This window comes from Sorex araneus, chromosome 7 (assembly GCF_027595985.1).
Source record: "Sorex araneus isolate mSorAra2 chromosome 7, mSorAra2.pri, whole genome shotgun sequence".
Lineage (NCBI taxonomy): Eukaryota > Metazoa > Chordata > Mammalia > Eulipotyphla > Soricidae > Sorex > Sorex araneus.
The window spans coordinates 34,406,910-34,420,578 of NC_073308.1; the positions used below are offsets into that span (position 1 = coordinate 34,406,910).

Here is a 13,669-nt window from a genome sequence, read left to right on the forward strand (position 1 = left end):
TCTTTCCTAGCCACCTCCAGGGCTGCTGCTCCATCTCCTCCCGTGCCCTCTGTCCCCACAGCGTCCCCGTCCTGAGGCCTCTGTCCTTTCAGGCTTCTGAGCCGAGGGCAGACCCCCCAAAGTGGGGAGTGAGTGTGGAAGGACCCACAAAGGAGGTAGGCTGAGGTGGGGCCCACATGGGGGCCCAGAGACTTTAATGCCCCCTGGTAGGAGTGGGCTGAGGGGACCCAGACCCCGGCCCTGAGCAGCGGGCACGGAGCTGCCCCTCACGCTGGGCTGGCCAGGAGAGGGGCCCACGACGCATTGACTGACGGGGGATCCCACAACACCCTGATGGATGGGGAGTCCCACCCACACCCACGGAGCGTTGTGCACTGGCTCATGTTGAGCAGGAGGCTGCCTGGGGGTGCTCGGCAGGGAGTGCTCCACCGTCAAGTCTGGAGTCAAGGTACTGGGGACCCTCAGGGCCTGGAGGCAGAGAAGGTCTCCGGTGAGCGCTGAAGCCGGTCCGGGCTGCCTGCAGGGGCCTCGCGTCCTCTCAGCAGCTCTGTGGCCACCGCCTCCACTGCGTCCGGCTCCATGTGGCAGGCCTCTGCCAGGGCCTGACCCGTGGCCACCACGAAGCCTGTGTCAGCCGCCAACGTGTCCAGGCCCCCTCGGACCAGAGCCTGCGCAGGACATGTGGCCGGGCAAGGGAGGGACTCAGGGGCTGCTTCACCCCTGCCCTCACAGAACCCCCCCCACCCAAACGCTGCACCATCCCCACTCTCAGCACCCCAGGCCCTCACAGGGGCCCATCTCACCTCCCGGATCAGCAGGGCAGTTGCTGGAGCCGGGCGCTGGGCAGGACTCTCCTCCTTTCTGTGGCTGTGGGGGGTCTCCTCAGGCCGAGACCCCCGTGTGGGGCTCCTCCTCTCCTCAGGCTGTTCCAGGGCACAAGCAGGGGTCCCCGGGAGGCTGTAGTCAGTGGGCCCCAGAGGAAGCCCGGCTCCCAGAGGCGGCTCAGACCCACGGGAAGAGGAGCCCGCAGCCACCTTGCGGACCCACACTCCCTCCCCTACTCTGCCCTGTACCTGGCAGGGGGTGCTGGGCGCTGCTCCTGGGGCCCACTGTCCCCTCAGCTTCTCCTCACACGATCTGCTGCGGGGTCCTGTGGGAAGGTGGGCTGCCAACTCCCGCCAGGGGGCCCGGGATCCATGGGAGCACGGCTGGGCCGGCCTGTGGGACACAGCCTGACGGGGGCGGAGGGGCCTGAGGGGGCCCCCAACAACTCCAGGCTGCGCACTACCCCCTCTCCTGGCCCTGGGGTCTGTCCTTGTGTGTGTGGTGGGATCTGGGCCAGCGTCACCTACTCCACCCCATATTTGTGTGTGAGTACCTACAGGTCTGTGTATGTGCACACGTGACTACGTACAGGAAAAGGTATAAGCTTGTGTGAGTGTGTGCAGAGGTGTGTGTGTGTGGCTTGCCCATATGTATCTGTCCGTGTTTGTGTATGTAGGCATGTATGTTTTTGTACATGTATTATATGTATTGGTAAATGCATGCAGTATTTGTATTTATAGAAGCATGTTTGTATATATATATATATGCATGCACGTGTAGAGCTGCGAGCACATGTTCATACAAATGTTCATGTGTGCATATGTTTAGGTATGTAGGTACAAACTTGTGTGTATGTGTCATATATACATGTGTGCAGACGTGGGTGTGCACAGCTATATGTGCGGGTGTCTGGGGGGCAGGAGGTGCTTGTCCGTTCACTGATGCCCAGCACACAGTGCTCAGGGGTGTCACCCAGGGCCCAGGGGTGTCCTTTGGGGGGCTTGTACCACCCCACCTCCCTCTTGGGGGCGCCTTCTCCCCAGCCCCATAGCTCCCCTTCCCACTGACCAGCCCAGCCTGTTCCCACAGGAGCGACTCTCAAGTGCGCCCCCAAGGAGTTCCCCGACTCTCTGGGGGCACAGAAGAGACTGACCCCGGGTTCTTCGGGGTGGGCGGGGGGGTCCTCCTCTGGCAGCGGGCTCCTCCGTGTCCCTCGGGAGCTCCCTTTCATAATAGACGCTGTAATGCAAGCGGCTGTGAGCAGGGGCCCTGGAGCCGTGCGCGCTGCCCTTATCCCTGGCAGGACCTGGTGCTCAGCAGCGCCCGGACTCCTGGCCCCACTGTCTGCCCAGGCACAGAGGGGGGCAAAGAGTCAGTGCTCCCCTCCACCTCTCCGGCTCTGCACGGTTCCCTCGCCCTTCCCTGGGGGGCTGCATCACAGCCTTTAGGACCCCATTCCCAGCCTCGGCTGCCCAAGGGATCCCCAGAGAGCCTGAGCCACAATGGTGGTGGGTCCCAGCCCAGAGTCCATGGGGGAGTCCAGCACGGGGACTTGGAGAGCCCCCGGGAATTGCTGACATGCCTTGGGCCTGCAGGGTTGAGAGACAAGCTTAGTTCTTATCTCCGCCCATCCAGGCCATGGTGGCCAGCATGTCACCTGCACAGCACTAGCAGCCCTGCTTGGAGTCCGCAGGTATTAGCTGCTGAGAACCTTTGGACTCGGGGGCACTAGGCATAGGACACGTGAGATGACATCTCCCAAGGACAGCAGGATCTCCCTGGAAACTCAAATTCAAAGTCTGAACTAGAATGAATTGCTATATGTATCTTTAGATATCTATAGATAGATACAGTGTATATATATAGTGTGTGTGTATATATAAAGAGATACAGTGTTGAACATATGGACATAGAGACACTATATCCATACACTGTATCTACATATATACACTGTATATATCTATATATACACTGTCTGCAAATATAGTGTATACACACACACACACACACACACACACACACACACACACACACACACACACACACATCCCTACCTGAAGGTGTGAGTTAAATTCAAAGGGCTCAGGACTGAGACCTGGTGAAACCCACAAAGAACCACCAGCACTGGGCCGAGGCTGCCCCCTGCTGGCTAGAATGGTCTCTGCCTGGTGGATTATGGTACCAGATGGATCCCAAAGGCGCACCAAGAACACATTAAGCTTTTCTAGGCGCCTCTCCTCCCTAAAGCCTCCCCCACACCCCACTGTTTTTTCTCAAAGCCTTCCCACACTCCCACGACCAGGCTGGCCACCGCTCCCCTACCTGGGAAACGCCCGGTTGTTGCTTTGGTTGCTGTTGCCCCAGGCAGAGTTGGCATTGGCATTGTTGGTGTTGGCCCGAGCGAGAGGGTTGATGCGCGGTTCTGGAGGAAAGTCCTCCAGGAAGACGGGCGATTCCAGGTCCTCCATCTCCATCTCCGTGAACTGGAGAGGCCTCTGGTTGGCCATGATGGGGGGCAGGGAGCTGGTCCTCTCCAAGAAGTTGTCCGCCTGGCCAAACAGGCCTCCGGTTCTCTAGGGGCCAGGAGGAGAGGGGGGCTGAGCGGGGCCCTGGAGGAAAAGGGGGCCGCCATGCGGGGGCCGTAGTGCTGGGGACCATGGGGACTGGTGTTGGATACACATCCTGGAGGCTGAGGAGTGTCGACTGAGCTGTGAGGCCAGCGAAGACAGTCCCCACTCTCATATTCAGGGGTATCCGATTAGGGTGCTCTAAGATAGTGACCACACAGGAGGCGTGGACAGGAAGTAGTATGATGCACTAAGCCCTGAATCTCCGAAACCCACTTGCAAATGACCCGGCACTGCTCCCGCCATCTCTTTGTGCATCATTTCCTTCTAAACACCCAGAAGGGCCACCAGCTGAGACTCTAAGCTCCATGGTGTTAGGGGACACCTAAGACCCTACCCCCTACCCCAGGCGGGGCTGGGAGTAACGAGCAGATGGGCACTTGGCAATGAACTTCTGGGCCATGGGACAGCTATGAGGGTTTGTGAGGTGAGGAAAGAGGCCAACTTGGCCCAGGAGAGTGGGGCGGTGGCTGGAGTTGATGCCTTGAGCATGGTCAAGGGTCCCAAGAGATATGGCAGTGCATGCTGTCAGCCTCTGCGGCTCCCTTCTTGTGCCCCTGAGCCCAGGGGTGCGGCCCTGGCTTACCCGGAAGATGCCCTCCTCCATGGCCGCCTCCACCATGGCTCTCTCCAGCTCCTCCTCGGCCGTCAGGTCCCCGGAGATGGTGCGGTGGATCTCGGGGGCTGCCTCCTCCTCAATGGTCCTCAGTCCAGCCTGTGGGTGGAGAAGAGACAAGAATGGCCCCTTGGTTCAGGAGGGGAGACCAGAAATGCTTCCTATAGCCCTGCCCCATTCTTTCTTGTGGTGGTGGTTGATTTGGGGGGTCACTCCTGGCAGGGCTTGAACTAGCTCCTGAGATATGCCTGTGTTTTGTGCTTGGAATTGAACCCAGGGCCTCACACATGCCAGGGAAGAGCTATGCTGCCAGCCACAAACCCTGTAATGACCTCAGCCTGGCCCCTCTCCAATGTTCACAGGCTTCCATGAGGTCACTGGGGCCAGCTCTGGCCTCAGAGATGGTCCAAATTCCTAGGAATCCCTCGGAAGTCTTCTCTGGGTTTCAGGGGTTTTCCTAAGCCTACACCCCCTATGCCTCCAGTTAATTATGGTCCATGGAGATGAGAGTTTATGAAAATAATACAGTTTTTTCTTAAAGCTGACCACAGCTGGGGCTGGAGCGACAGTACAGTGGGTAGGGTGCTTGCCTTGCACACAACTGGTCTGGTCCCTTGGAGCCCTGGGCAGGAGTAATTAGTGAATGCAGCACCAGGAGTAACCCCAGCGTTGCTGGGTGTGCCCTCCACCCCCACCCCTCCAAAAGCTGATCAATGTTCTTTTTAGCAATGCACATATCAAAACTACTGCCGCCTGAGCATTTTCAAGAACAATGCTTTTTATTGGGGGTGTGGATGGGGGGGATCATACCCAGCTGTGTTGAAGGATCATTGTGAGAAGTACTTGGAGTCACCCTATGTGGTGCTGGACAGCAAATCAGGGTTGGCTACATGGATGCAAATGCCTTACCCCACTGTACTATCAGCAGTGTATCATTTTTGTTCTAGTCTGAGATGCGTGTCCTAGATCCAGCATGAAAAAATACCCTACGAACTCAAACCCTGTCTGAATTCTTCAAAAGTGTGAAGATGATATCAAGGAAAGACAGGAATTGCTCCCTCCAGGGGGAAGACGCCAGAGTTGGATCAAGGAAACGCATCATGTGGTTCTGGAGCACGTCCTTTGGATGTCTCCAGAATAAGTGATGAAACTTGCCCGGGGAGCGGGCATGGGGAGGCAGTGTGTGGCTGCCTCCCCAGGCTCCAGACTGCATTATGGTCATGAGGAAGAAGGCCCAGGTTGGCAGGAAGCACACTTTAAAGTACTGGAGGTTGGCAGGACATCATATGGGGAATTACTTTCAAATGGTTCAGGAAAACAAGGTTCTGGGTGATAGACACAACTTTTATAATTACAAGATTGCTGTCCAGTAAAAATTGCAATGGAAGTAAAATGTTCCCCTAATGCCCGTGTATTTGGGGGATTTACAAAGCATGTGTATTACAGCTAAGACCAAAAGTTAAAAATAAATAACAGATGAGAACAAAACAAACACCAAGTTCTAAAGCCTCCTTTGCATAGCCACTGGATCATTTTGAGGCCACCCTGGGGGCCCTTGGGATCTGCTTTTTATCTATCTATCTATCTATCTATCTATCTATCTATCTATCTATATATCTATATATCTGTCTATTTATTTATAATCTCAGTTTTCCTGAGGCAGACACACCTTCCATCATGGGTCATCCAGAACTGTCACCCCTGGCCTCATTCTTGCTTCCCTCTGCCCCCCGAGCACGGGGAGAGGGAGCCCCTGCCTGACATCCGACTCAGCCAGGAGCCCCCCCACAGCCACAGCCTGGCTCACCTGGATCTGGACAGTGTCCTTCTTGGGCCGATACCCATAGTACTCCTCCTGGCGTTTCATAAACTTCCGGAAGTGCTCCTGGATGAGGAAGGTGGCGTAGAACTTGCCCACTGTCACCTCATCATCTGCGGAGAAGCCAACGGGGAGGTTGTGAAGCTGGGACCAAGCACCCAGGCTACCCCACCTGGGCTGGCCTGGCCAAGGGCGATTTCTATCCAGGGCTGGTCGCTGCCTGCATGGGGTTCCATGACAGGTATTGACAGCGGGGTGGGGCCTCTCTCAGGGTCCTTGGGGGGGGGGGTCTTTCTGGCCCTAGCCTTGGGGGCCCACAGTGCGCACCTCCTATTGGCGGGATGAGCTGGTCCAGGAGCTTCATGCTGGTTCTCTTCCAGATCTTCTTGATGATTGCTCTCAGTTCCTCATTGGCCTGTTCGAAGTTTCCTAGGGACAAGGGGCCACACAAGTGGTTCTAACCACAGTCATGCCACACTTGACAAAGCCACGGATACTCAAGACCTTTCCCGCAACCACCCTTGGCTGAGTATTCTGTGGCAGCAGCTGGCTGGGTGCTGGAGAGGAAGGCACATGGGGTCCCTTAGACAGCCCCCTCTAGGCCACAGGCAGTGGCTCCCGTGACCTGAGTGCTCTTCTCCCTCTTCCCAGCACCCCTCACCCCCACATTCTGCCCCTGCCCTGGGACCTCCAGCAGCCCTTCTACTGCCCCCTCCTGACCTTCCCCTGGGAACCACCCTGACCCCCCACAGGATGGCCCTGACGCTGCAGACTCCCAGTGCTGAGACTGACCTCCCAACTCCTTCGCCTGTCTGTCCATCCCACCTGGCCTGTCCCCCAGGCGTGGAGAGGGGGACATGCAAGCCTAGAGGAGCTGAGTGTCAGGTCAGCTGTGCGCCCTCGGTAGCTCTCTGCTTCCGCCCAGGCCAAACCCCAGGGTACCCACCCCTGACTGACACCTCATTTTCTTGAGCCATCCACCTCACTCACCCCTGCACTAATATCAGCTTTCCCTGACCCGCTCCACCTCACCCCTGCACTAATATAGAACATTCCTGACCCACCCATCTCACTTACCCCTGCACAAATGTCAGTCTTCTGTGACCTGCTCCACCTCTCCCCTACACTAATAGTAGAACATTCCTGACCCATCCACCTCACTCACCCTGCACTAATATCAGTCTTCCCTGACCCACTCCACCTCACCCCTACATTCCTGACCCATCCACCTCATTCATCCCTGCACTAATATGAGCCTTCCTTGACCTGCTCCACCTCACCCCTGCATCATCACAGACCCTGCTTAGACACAGTGTGTGGGAACAGATGTTTTTCCCTGTAGAGAACCTTGGGGCTCCCTGAGGCCACGACCGGGGGTCTGCCCTGTCCCCCCCACCCCACTTGGCCTCCCTAGCTCAACTTTCAGCTCAGGGAATCTGGCAGCCTGGGACAGAATTCCCAGGCCGGGCGGAGACGTCACCTTCCGTTTTGATCTTGAGAGCCGTGCGGACCAGGGCGAAGAGCGTGGCATTGAACGTGACGGTGCCGTCGCTGTTCAGGGGCATGTTCATGCCAACCAGCCTCTGTGCGTGGAGAGGCAGAGGCTGAGCTGGGCCCAGACACCCTCCACCACCGCTGGGATGGGGGCAGCTGCTGAGGCGTGAGGTGCTCAGGGAAGGACGTGGGGACCGAGGCGGTGAGTCCCCTCCCGGCCCCCAGCTTCTTCAGCGCCAGCCCTCTCCGCCGCGTAGGTTACCTTGCAGGCCACCCGGTGCGGGCAGAACTTCCCAAAGCCCAGCGGGGGCTGGATCCTTCTCAGCAGCGTGACCACGTCCAGGTGCTTGATCCTGCCCCTACAGAGGGACATACAGGCTGTACCCCACAGCCACCCCAGAATGTTCTCCCTTCTGAGCCAGGTTGGAGGGGAATGACGGCATTCCTGACTTTATAGCTTTGAATACCAAGCCTCCCTCCTCTCTCCCCTTTTTACTGGTGGGGGGTGCCGAGGATTGCACCTGGTCAGTTGCATGCCTGGCAAGCGTCTGCTGGCTGTACTAATGCTTTTAAGCACTGCCCCCCCTGTTTTTTTTTTTTGTATATTTGTTTTGGGGCCACACCTGGCTGTGCTCAGGTCTTACTCTTGGCTCTGGCATCAGGGATCACTCCTGGCAGGAATTTTTTCAGCACATGGGGTGCTGGGGATTGAACCTGGGTTGGCCACGGGCAAAGCAAGAGCCTTATGCATGTAGTATTTCTCCAGCTCTCTGGGTTCTATTCTCCTTTTCCAGTGCTGGGGATGGAGCCCAGGGCCTGTGAGGCGGTGTTCTGACAGTGGGCTCTGTTGCGGGCCTAAACCATTTTGACTTTCACTGAAATTTTTATTTTCTCATTGAGAATTCCATCTTTCCACTTCTGCTTTTGTTAGATATAAATAACTTCCTGTACTTTGGTTCATTTGATGGGGAGGAGAAGTGGTAGAGCACAGCAAGTTCCATTCCTGGTGCTGCTGCAGGGGTTGGGGAGAAATGTAGTGCCAGGGATTGAGCTCAAGACTCCCCCTGCCTTCTGCCCACCCCCCCAGTTTTAAGTGAGCACAAAGCTGTGCATCTCAGGTACAAAGCAAAGCTGTTTCCCACATAGGCATAATCTGGTCTGCATCTTTGCCCCCCTCCACACACACACCTGGTCCCCCCGCACACACACACCTGGCAATGTACAGGGATTACTCCTGGCTCTGTGCTCAGGGATCACTCTTGGCAGTGCTCAGGAGGCCATATGGGATGCCAGGGATCGAACCTGGGTTGGCTGCATGCAACGCAAGCGCCCTACCCATTGTGCTATCTCTCTCGCCCCTCTGCATTGTTATCGCGTTGGGGCGTGATGCTGTTGGTGGCCAGACCCAGAAGACCTGCTGAGGTCTGGGCTGCCCACTCCAAAACATGGCTCACCATATGGATGGCCAGTTCCCCGATGTGAGTCCCTTGTCTACTTGAGAAACTCTGATCTGGGATTTGGGGCAAAGGAGGGAAGCAGTACCCCCCCCCCACCCAGGGTTCTCCCCAGGGAGGCCGGGCTGGGGTCCAGGGGAGGAGGCACCTGCACAGACCCCATGGTCCAGACTCACGTGGCCTCGGGGTCATACTCTGCCCAGATGGCCTTGAACTCGTCCAGGTGGTGAGGGCCCAGGATGGACCAGTCCCGTGTGAGGTAGTCAAAGTTGTCCATGATGACAGCCACGAAGAGGTTAATGATCTGCCAGAGGAGAGTCAGGCCCCATGGGGAAGGATGGGCAATACCAGGCCCTGCTGGGCACCGGTGCCTTAACACCACCTCCTGGATTCTGAATGCCCCTGCACACACACACACACACACACACACACACACACACACACACACAGAATCAGGCTGCAGGACTTGGGATGCCTCCACTCTGTGCCACATAACTCAGGCCTCAAAATGCAAGATTTGTGCCCACCTGGGTAGGCACCCCCTATACTCCAGGAAGCCTTGGGGCCAGGTTTCTTATTGAGGCATCTGTCTCCTGCCCTGAGCCCAGACCAGGACCCACAGCAGGGCTGGAAAGGCAGCTCTGAGTGATTGTGGGAGGGACACGGGCCAGCGAGGACACTCCTTCCGTGCCCCAGACAGGCCCCCAGGCTCCTGCAAACCATTGTAGTTCCTTCCTTCCTTCCTTCCTTCCTTCCTTCCTTCCTTCCTTCCTTCCTTCCTTCCTTCCTTCCTTCCTTCCTTCCTTCCTTCCTTCCTTCCTTCCTTCCCTCCCTCCCTCCCTCCCTCCCTCCCTCCCTCCCTCCCTCCCTTCCTTCGTTCCTTCCTTTTTCTCCCATGTTGGGACTATGCCTCTGTTTAGGGCTTTCCCCCAGTTCTGTGCTCAGGGATCACTTCTGGTGGGCTAGGGGGAACCATCTGGAGTGCGGAGGGTGGAGCCTGGGTGGGTCCCTGCCAGCTCTGCAGCCCACCCAAACAGACTCAGTAGACAGGGCTGCTTCTCCCAGCAACGGGGACAGGCCTGCCCTGCGCTGGACAAAGCCTCGGGGTCTGCTGATCACGCGTGGCCTCTGAGATCCCAGAAACCATGGGAGGCTGCAATGCTCCCTCCAGAGCGGGGCAAAACTCTCCAAAACCACCTTCACCCAGCTGGCCTGCAGCTTGAGACTGTCACCCACAGGACCCCTGACGGCTCCCGGGATGGGGGGCAGGCCTCACCAGGAAGGCGCAGAGCATGTAGAAGCTGATGAAGTAGTAGTAGGCGAAGTTGGTGCCGCACGTGTACTCCTCGCCCGGGGCAAACTTGGACTCGGGGTCACAGCGCTTCCCGTCCGTGCAGGCCAGCAGGATTTCCTGCCACGCCTCCCCCGTGGCACACCTGCAACACAGCAGTGGGGCCCCTGTCGGCCTCAGCACTGGGGGCGGCATGGCAGGAGCAGGAGTGGACATGTGAGCAGCCTGGGCCGTCCCCCAGGGATAGGGGGTGAGTGTCCTTGGGTATCCCAGTGTGAGCTGGGCCTCAGTTTCCCCAGGAGGAGGCTGTGAGCTCATTGTTCTACCTCTCTTGGGCCATTCCCGGCAAGGGCAAAAGAGGGGGATCATGCATGGGGTCAAAGACCCCACAGCTCATATGGCTGGTGGGGGGCGGTGGCCAGAGAGCCCCAAGCTCAGGGCTTGGGTCAGAGCCTGGGGCTCCCTGGCCCTCACGAGGAGCTTTGCCCCTCCTCTTTCCTTAAGTCTGGGCTCATGAGCATACCCGACGGTGCTCAGGGAGGGCCCCGCGGAACCCGGGATTGACCCGGGACCTCCAGAAAACAGCACAGGTGCTCAGCCTGCTGGATGCACCGGGCCCGAACCTCGGACTCTGTGTCCTGTGGCAAGACCGAGGACGGGGGCAAGACCCGGCACAGATAAAGACCTGGGGACACTTGTACAAGGACTGAGATAGCGGCGTGGGTCAGAGCCGGGGTGGGGCAGATGCCCCAAAGAATGGACCCCCCCCCCAGGCCCCCCGCAAGGACTGCGAGGAGGCAGTATGCTAGGTGCCCAGGGGCCAGGCTGCTGTGGCGGTGTAGGTGACGTGGTGACAGGGCGGGGGCGGGGCAGGAGACACTCATGCCTGAACAGCAGCAGCACGGCTTGGGGAAACGTCTGGAAGTTGTTATTCCTGTTGATCTGGGTCCCGTCCTCCAGCGCGATCTTCCCGAACATCTGCCAATCACATAGGACGGGGGCAGGGACCCCGCACAGGTCTGCCCCTGAGACTTCCTCCTATAAAGCCTCACTTCCAGCCTCAGTTCCGCGTCATGAGGCTGATCACTTCCAGCCTCAGCACCCCAAGGCCAAACACCTGGGATTCTCCCTGAGACTTGGCAAAGTCCTTCCCTCAGTCCAGGGCTGCTGGGAAGGGGGACCCGTCCTTCCCTGAGCAGGCCCGTGGGAGGGCTGAGGGGGGTCATAGGCGGGCTGGAGTCACAGTCCAGCAGGCAGGGTGTTTGCCTTGCATGCTGACAACCCAGGTTTCATCACCAGCACCCCGTGTGGTTCCCTGACACTGCCAGGTGTAACCCCTGAGCACCTCAGGGTGAGGCTCCCCCACAAGAAAAGATGCTTTGGGCATTGACTGCCTAGCTGGAGGCACCTGGACAGTCACCCCCCACCCCAGTCCCGAGCCCTGGCTGAGAGGCAGAGCCACCTCGCCTTCTCCACAGCTCTTGGCTGCAGGACCCGGGAGTCCCGGGGAGGGGGCGGGAGCGGGAGCGGGCAGCCTGTGCCCGGAGGCCTGTCGGGCAGGGACTGCCCCCTGCTCACCTGCATGCCGATGACTGCGTAGATGAAGAAGAGCATGAAGATGAGCAGCGCCACGTACGGCAGGGCCTGGGTGGGACCGGAGGGTCAGCACTGCCTCCCGTCCCTCGGCTGGGGAGCGGGGTGGGGGGGGCGGGGGGCCCTGGGGGCGGGGCTGGGGGTCGGCGGACACCTGGAAGGACTTGATGAAGGTCCACAGCAGCGTGCGCACGCCCTCGGCGCGGCTCAGCAGCTTGATCAGCCTCATGACGCGGAACAGGCGGAAGAAGGCGCTGGAGATACGCGCGCTCTCGTCGGGGTCCTGCGGGCCGGCAGCCCCAGAGGTCAGTCTGGGGGCCGCACGGCTGAGGAGCCGGGGGAGGAGGGGCAGGAGGGCCCGTGTGTGTGCCCAGGGCGGGAGAGGGGGTCAGCCCTACTTCTTGGGTCCTGCTGCCACCATCCTCAGACTTGGGGTTCGGGGATGGTGTGGCTGGGAGGAAGGGGGGTGCGTGGAGAGCCAAGCGCGTGCAGAGAGCCCACGGCACCCCAGGGCTGACCCCTGCCTCGTGTCCCTTCTCCCCAGAGCCTCTCGAGGGCCCTACGGGTCTCCCACACCCCCTCCCACAAAGTCTTTGCAAAGCAGGGGTCCCCGAGAGTGTCAGGCCAACACCCATTCCTGCACCCCGCAGAGACACCAGATCCCCCCTAACTGCCTCTGTCCCCAGGACCTGTACCTGACCCCTGTCCCCAAGTTTCTGTTTTTTGTTTTTGCTTTTTTGGGGGGGTCAGACCTGGCGATGCACAGGGGTTACTCCTGGCTCTGCACTCAGGAATTACCCCTGGCAGTGCTCAGGGGACCATATGGGATGCTGGGAATCGAACCCGGGTCGGCCGTGCGCAAGGCAAAAGCCCTACCCGCTGTGCTATCGCTCCAGCCCCTGTCCCCCAGCTTCTGAACCAGCGCCCCTGTCCCCTCGGATGCTCTCATCTGCATCCAGGGGGTGGGGGTGAACCCCACTTCCCAGGGCTCGAGAAAGCACTGCCTTCACGCATGCGCCACGCCAGAGCCCCGCCCACCCTGGCCGGGACAGTTTGGGGCTGGGGGCGGGGCTGCTCCGGAACCAGGACTCGGGGTGTCCCCATGCCATGCAGGCGGTGACACATGCGAGCAGGGGGCGGAGAGCGTGCGGGCAGCGGGCGTGCGGGGCAGGCTCATGCAGCCTGAAATTACAACGTTCCCGCAGCCTCCACCGAGGCAATAGAGTCCCCCGCTGGAGGCCAGGAAAGTCTGTGGAGAGAAGAGACGAGGGGAGGGGACAGAGGAAGGGACACGTGGGAGGGAGGTGAGGACACGGTCAGAGAGAAAGGACAGACCCACAACAGGGAGAAGAGAGAAAAGGCAGAGCACGGGAGGAAGACCCCAAGGGGTTGCCACAGGGTGGGGGGAGGAGGAAGCAGGAGGAGGGAGGTGGCAGACTGGGGGCCGGGAGCAAGGGGAGGGGGTACCACAACAGCTGTGGACAGGCCACTGGGTCCCTAGGACTGTCTACAGCTGCCACAGGGCTCAGGGTTTGCCTGGAGGTCCAGCTTGTGTGAGGCTGGGGACACCCTAGGGGGAGCCTTGGCAAGCACCTGCCCCAAAGATCACCGACACCCCTTACTCTGGATCCAGGGGTGCTGGACAACCCCCTGTGCCCCTGAAGATTGTGGAAGGCCTGACCTCCAGGACAAAGCCCTCAGTGGGGTGTCTGGGACCCCGATTCCCCTACTGAGAGCAGAACTAAGCATCTCCCTCAGAGAGCACCTCCACCGAGCAGAAGTGGGGGTGTGGGGAGGGTGGAGTGTCCCCCTGGGAGCTGGGCTCTCCCCTGGGTCATGGCTGAGCTGGAGTTCGAGGAGGGGGGCCTGTCTGTCCCCTCCTCCAATTCTTTGATTTTGCTTTTGATCTTTGGACGATGCTCAGGACTTACTCTGGGCTCAGGAGTCACT

The 13,669-nt window shown here is 59.2% G+C and overlaps 1 protein-coding gene across 1 annotated transcript in view; it reads right to left on the reverse strand.

Annotated features, from left to right (window-relative positions):
* Window positions 1-250: 250 nt before the first annotated feature.
* The window catches only part of CACNA1S (calcium voltage-gated channel subunit alpha1 S), a 57,441-nt gene continuing 44,022 nt past the window's right edge, over window positions 251-13,669 (reverse strand). Inside the window, exons 29-44 of the mRNA XM_055144214.1 lie at window positions 12,912-12,968; window positions 11,874-12,002; window positions 11,705-11,770; window positions 11,013-11,104; window positions 10,112-10,271; window positions 9,012-9,139; window positions 7,644-7,740; window positions 7,368-7,470; window positions 6,215-6,316; window positions 5,876-6,000; window positions 4,039-4,167; window positions 3,148-3,398; window positions 1,894-2,064; window positions 1,074-1,218; window positions 804-923; window positions 251-668 (exon numbers count right to left, since the gene is read on the reverse strand). Of these exons, the coding sequence (XP_055000189.1) occupies window positions 462-668; window positions 804-923; window positions 1,074-1,218; window positions 1,894-2,064; window positions 3,148-3,398; window positions 4,039-4,167; window positions 5,876-6,000; window positions 6,215-6,316; window positions 7,368-7,470; window positions 7,644-7,740; window positions 9,012-9,139; window positions 10,112-10,271; window positions 11,013-11,104; window positions 11,705-11,770; window positions 11,874-12,002; window positions 12,912-12,968 (2,082 nt within the window). The 3' untranslated portion in view covers window positions 251-461. The remainder of the gene's footprint in view (window positions 669-803; window positions 924-1,073; window positions 1,219-1,893; window positions 2,065-3,147; window positions 3,399-4,038; window positions 4,168-5,875; window positions 6,001-6,214; window positions 6,317-7,367; window positions 7,471-7,643; window positions 7,741-9,011; window positions 9,140-10,111; window positions 10,272-11,012; window positions 11,105-11,704; window positions 11,771-11,873; window positions 12,003-12,911; window positions 12,969-13,669) is intronic.